Source organism: Corvus hawaiiensis, chromosome 7 (assembly GCF_020740725.1).
Source record: "Corvus hawaiiensis isolate bCorHaw1 chromosome 7, bCorHaw1.pri.cur, whole genome shotgun sequence".
In the NCBI taxonomy this organism is placed as follows: Eukaryota; Metazoa; Chordata; class Aves; order Passeriformes; family Corvidae; genus Corvus; species Corvus hawaiiensis.
The window spans coordinates 15,615,412-15,621,411 of record NC_063219.1 but is presented as its reverse complement, the minus strand read 5'-3'; the positions used below and the strand labels follow the sequence as shown (position 1 = coordinate 15,621,411).

The window sequence follows — 6,000 nt, the reverse complement described above, 5'->3', positions numbered from 1 at the left end:
CAATGTCCCTTCATCCGTGCTAGATACTATGTTTAGATATTGCAGTAGAAGATAACTTCTACCACTCCCACAGCGGCGATCCACATGAAACAACATTGAGCACAGATTAGCTCTTAAATTTCTCCAGGGAAACTTCACTGATCTTCTAAAACAAGACAAATATGCAAAGGCTTGTTGCAGGAACATATCTCAATCTGTCTTTGGGCTCTTGGTGATACTTACCCATCCCTAGAAAAACCTTATGTAGCAGACACTACAATGATATTGCACAGTCACTTCCTTTGCAAAGGATTCCCAAACCTTGTGTTAAATCGTTGCAAAGGTGTGAAAACCCCCTGAAAGTAATCAACTGTGTAATGAATGGCAATGCTTCATTGCATGAAGCTGTATGAATCCAAGTGAGGAGATGACCCAGTGGCAGAAGGACCGGGGCTGTGGCCAAAATTTGCAGGACTGTGATTCTCCCAGCAAACTAGAGAGATGGCCCATGTCTCCTTAAACCTCCTCCTCCCTGCTTTGGAGTCTGACACAACAGTAATTTCCAGCCTCACTTTCCAAGGGAGCAGGTGGACACGGAGGGAAGCCCATTTCCCGGGGAGTGCCCTGCGAGTCATGCAAAGAAGATCCTGTTATTGAAGGAGCAGGAGGAAAGTCCTTCACTGGAGTGTGGTGCCTTGGCTGCATCAGCACGGGCTGGTGTGCTCGGGCACGGCCACCTGCAAGCTGAGGGAAATCTAACTTTTCTGAGGAAATCTAACTTTGGTTCCTTAGTCCTGTGCAAGCTCTGCATACAAGGTAGGGGGCTGCTTTATGGGGGCAGCAGGTTGGATGTGTGGATATATCCACGCTCCGCAGGTCGTGCAGGTAGCCTCTCTAGAGCATATGTAAAACACGTGTATGTGCTTGGTAACCTTTATTACTTGTGAAGCAAAGCAGTGCGGAGGTTTCCTGGGTGCTCAGGGTGTGGGTGCTGCTTCTTTGCGGGCACGCTCCTGGTGCGGCCTGGCAGGGACGGCCGGCTCTGGGGCCGGGGGGCCGCAGGCTGCACTGCCCTGCCCGCAGCCAAGATGGCGCCCGCGGCTTCCCCGCCCCTCGGCGGCGGCCCGGGGCGTGTGCGGGAGCGCGGGCGGGGCGGGCGATGTGGCGAGGCCCGGCCCCTCCTGCCCGGCCGTCACTCGCCGCGGCCCGGGTAGGCTGCGGGAGAGGCCGCGGTAGCGCGGCGGGAGCTGGGGGAGGCCGGGGCGCGGTAGGTGGCGGCGCGGGGCGGCCGGTCCCGGCCGGGAGCGGGCGGCAGTGCAGCGCGGGGCTCCTCCCGCGCCCTGCGGCTCTGCCCGGCAGCCGCTGGCCTGCGGGCCCCGCCGGGGTCCGGGGCAGAAGGGCGGTGACAGCGGCTGTCACTGCCGGGCCGGGAGCGGGAGCGGCGGTACCCGCCGCCTCCCGGGGCTCCAGCGGCCCCGCTCGGCAGCCCTGCGGCTTCCCCCCCTGCAAAAGCGAGGAAGCGCCACGGACCTTAATCGGCAGACCTCTCCGTCACAGGAGAATAGTGTCAGAGAGCAAAGCGGTGCGACCTGCCGCCGCCTCATTCCCCAGGTTGTCTGTGGGCTTTAAGTGCGGATTTGTTTTTTCCTCCCACCACCAAAGGCCTGAAGGGTATGTTTTCACTTTCAGAGATTAAAACCGAAGCGGCGCTGACGAAGAACGGACATGCTTGACACTTGTCTGCAGTTGCTTGTGTTGCACTTCGTTGTTTACTGGAAAAGGAGAGACTGAGACCCCGTTACTTGACTTCTTCTTGGGTTATGATATAACTAATAATAAAGCAAAACTGTGGAAAGAGCACCTGGGAACTGAGCATGGTAGGATCTTGAAGAGAAAAGTAGCTGGGATCGACGGGAAGAGGAAGGGGAGGAATGGCATCCCGAGAGAGGCTGTATGAGCTTTGGATGCTTTACTGCAGTAAGGTAAATATTTGTGTTTGTTTGCTTTTATCCTCTTTTATTTGCTAGTCAGGTATTTAAAATGTATGTGTAATATATTTTTTCTTGGAAATTGCATAGACGTGGTTAGCTTCTGTAAGGATGTAATTGCACTTCTTAGACTATTTACAGACTTATCCCATGGTTTGCTGTTCATCGTTTGTTTTTTTTATGTTTGAGATGAGAATTGCCGTGTTCGTGGCTCAGTTTAAGCAGTTATTGTAGCTATATATTTTAACTATGTGATTGCATACGTTTACATAATTCTTCGTTTTGTAGCACATTAAGCTGTATTGTACTGTACTGTATTGATTTAATTCAGTGCTATCTAGTATTTAGCTTTGTACTTACTGATTTCTGAACAGCTTCAGCTTTATTTAAACTTCATTAGCAAAAGCCTTCCCAAAGAGCAGATTTATTAAGTTACTTCAGAGTCTGCCGTTGCTGGCTATTGCCATAACATCTGCACACTCCATTAGTAATGAATTTCCTTCAGCTGGCAGAAATAATGCAAAAATGCCATCCTGTCTCCATTTGCATTTTATAGTGTAAAGCAATTAATGTGTTTAAAGCACACCCGAATTGCTGCCGGGTGTGCTGAGTATGTACACAAATTGGATTGCAGATTATCTGAATAGGTAGGTGTAAAATAAGGAGCATACAAAAAATGGCTGTAAAGGTGGAGGAAAGGACCGATCTACTATCATACAGGAGCTCAGTAGCAAGGGTAGCTTTTGATGGCCTTCTCTGGTTTTGTTTTGCCTTTTTGCAGTCTCATGCTTCGTTTGTATTTCAGTTTAAGTTTCCAGTCCAGTAGAACATTAAGGGTAGAACAATCCTTCCCTTGTTCTTCCCACCTCATTTCTAGAGAATTCCCATCTCAAGAGCATAGAATGTGAGATGTTAAGTACAGACCATTTAACACAATTGCACTAAGTACTTGTCTTAATGGTCTCTTTTCCTAATTTTTGTTCAACCTTAATCCTCCACATGTAGGTAAAACTAGTGCAAACATAACAGCATGGTATCAGTTCTTACTGCTCCCCGTTCGGGTGAACTGCTGGGTTGAACCTTTGCCTTTTAAGCCAGTGTAGTGATGATAATGGCAGTAGGAAGTGGAGTAGCCCTGTAGAAGATGGATGTTTTGCCAGTGAGTTCATCGATGTGAGAGGAACAAAGACACTTGGAATACACTCAAAGAATCCAGACTTTACTCTGCTTTGGGAGACACTAGGGCCGCAGAGATTGAGCCAAGTTCTGAATTTCTTTGCTCCGCTGTTCTTCGGCTCTTTCCTCCCTTGTTCTTTAAAATATTCTTTTGTCCGTTTTGGATTTACTCCCCCTTTGCTGGAACCTTTTGTTCAGATTGTATGCCATCCATCTCTATGTTGTTCACATAGCAGGAAGGTTGCATGAAGGAGTGTTAGTCAAAATGTGTGGTGTAGATCACTTAGGGGATGTTCGGTTTCTTTATGGAAATGATGTGCCCACAGTCTACACAGATATCAGGTGGTAGAGGATGGGCTGTTTAAAAAACCTCATATTTTCATATATTCAGTCTCCTCATTAGCTATCAGTGATGGTTTTGGCCTTTTTTTCTTTCAGACCCATATATTAAGGGCACTATTAAATGAATTTGTTTGTTCCTAAGTAGCAAAACATATATTTTAAAGATAAAATAGCGTGTCTTTAAAATAGGAGGGCAACTGGAGTGATTCAGAAAAAGAGAGTCTTCACTTTTTCAAGAAGTCTTAGGCATTAAACTTTTTTTTCTTCTCTCTCAACTGGTTCAGGTTCAAATGATATCTTATTCTGCTTGAGGCAGGCATCCAGCCTTAGAGTCTTGGATTAAGCTTGGTGAAGTTGAGAGCAGATGAAGAAGAGACATAGGTCTTGGGATGTAAAATGTGGGAGGTCTTAATGTAAATTAGTTTGTTCAGTCCACTTGGAAGCATCTGTATATTGTGCTTTGTTCTTCTCAGAGCATCTAGCAGAACGGGAAGGTGTAGCAACATTTACCAGTGACAGGATATAGTGGTTTAGAGAAAAGTCTCTTCATACCTGGGACTGCCCAGTGAAGTGTAGTATGTTGCACTGTTGTGACTTTGTCCCAGAATGACATCCTGGGAAAGAAAGCTGGGCAATTTCTTCGAACTAGAAAAACTGCGGGAGAGTTACAGTTGAGTAAAGAAGGAATTTATTGTGCCACAAATCCCAAATATGTGGGTTTAGCTTTTGCAGCCTTGTTAGCTAAAGAAACAGTGAAATCCAAGCTACTCCTTTGTGATGCTTCAGATTGTTGCTAATAGTCTTGTCTTTCGATAATCGGGTCCTTCATGATAGTCTTTTAAATACAGCACCCTATGCTAAAGGAGCAAGGCTTTTCACAACTTTCAAGCGCTACACAATGCTGTGTTACCATCTTTCCATCTATCCTGGGTCATGACTCCTGTTCTTTGTAATAATTTGATGTCTCTGGCAGCATGAGGTGTCAGTTGCAACACTTAGTTTTGTGCAAAGTTACATTAGGAAGGTATTTCTCTGTTTTCATTGCCTCTTGTGCAGTTGAGGAATTGGAGATTTGGGCAGACGGGAACATTAATCAGGGGCTCTGCAGGAGCAGTCTTTGGAGGACACCATGTATGAGGTGATTTAATGTTTCTGGTTGTTGTGGTTTGGGGTTTTTTTGGTTTTTTTTTAATTTTTTTAATGATAATGTTTGAGTGTCTGCAAGAGTTTGGTTTTAGTTGGTATTCAATTGTTTTGCATCTGGCAGTTTCTAATCTAAGGCTACAATTTGGCTTTAGATTTTTTTTTCTCTGTTTCCCTAAAAGCTACAGATTACAGTCAACTGTTAAAGATGAAAGTAGTAGCCATACTTGATTTATAATGCATCTGACATTGCATGGAAGCAGTTTAAAACTTAATTAAATCTAGTAGAATTTAGATATGAGTTGCTGGGGTTGTTACCACCATGTTATATTGTTCACCGTCTTGAGTCTGTTCTTGTCTCGAGTCTCTGGTTGGTTTTGATTTTTTTTCTTTTTTTTTTTTTCCAAACTGTTGATGTTAAACTTTCTGCAAGTTGTTAAGGATGTTAAGGATGTTAAGATGTTGTTTCATCCAAGTTATTAAGGATGTAACTTCTTGATGATTTTCAGTTTTAAATGGTTTTAGTGGTTGGGGGATTTTTTTTTCTGTTCAGTGAACTGTTAATGTACAATGCCTTTACTCAAATATTGATATGGATGTAAACTGCTGTCTTCTCATCCAAATGTTGTAATGTGAGCATTTTAAGATAATTGAATAGCACAGGTCATTCTGTAGAAGTCACCAAGAAAAATTTTTTCCAGTTGATTGTCAGTTCAAAGCCTTCAGTAACCTACAGAGGAGAATGGAACACTTCTTATATAAGTGCAGATAGAGCACATAGCTGAAAATGCTTTACTAATGAAAGTGTACAGCAGGAGAAGAGTTACATTAGGTAGGAGAAAAAAAGTACCTGCTTTCATGTGTGTCTGTGACTTCTTTGTGTTTATGTGACTGAGGTAATCTACCAGTTTTGTCTTGTAACATTAGACTGTCGTGGCTGTAATATTACTATGGTAATATTGCTATTGTAATGCTGGTTGAATAACCTTTTATTAGATATTGATTGTATATCAGTATAGAAAACTTATTTCTGTTTCATAATCCTCTGAATTAACTTTTACTGCAGATTCAAATGAAGAGATTCAACCTCTGTCTTATCTGTAAGATTGTAATTATATGTAGTTCATCTCCAGTTGTTCTGGTAGGTATTCCAGACTCTTAGACATAAAGCATGTCAGGATGTCAGGATTTCTGATATTTTTGATTTTATTCAGAAAGTGTTCAGATACCCTTTTATATGGAGAGTTTTCTAGTCTATGAAAAAAAGGGATCCTAGTTGCCTTCAAAAGACATTTCGAAGGAATTAATGCAAGCAATTCTACCATATGCACATCAGAAAATCTTCAGTTTTCATGGTACTGCAATGGTTCTG

The 6,000-nt window shown here is 43.7% G+C and overlaps 1 protein-coding gene across 6 annotated transcripts in view; it reads left to right on the top strand.

The window, feature by feature from the left end:
* Positions 1-1,127: 1,127 nt before the first annotated feature.
* The window catches only part of NBEAL1 (neurobeachin like 1), an 80,187-nt gene continuing 75,314 nt past the window's right edge, over positions 1,128-6,000 (top strand). For 2 of the 6 annotated variants that reach the window (XM_048309544.1, XM_048309541.1), the window contains exon 1: positions 1,337-1,961. In XM_048309544.1, the coding sequence (XP_048165501.1) occupies positions 1,911-1,961 (51 nt within the window). In that variant the 5' untranslated portion in view covers positions 1,337-1,910. Of the gene's footprint in view, positions 1,247-1,333; positions 1,962-6,000 lie in introns of those variants that run through there. The other 4 variants (XM_048309539.1, XM_048309540.1, XM_048309543.1 and 1 more) reach the window with 4 other exon arrangements.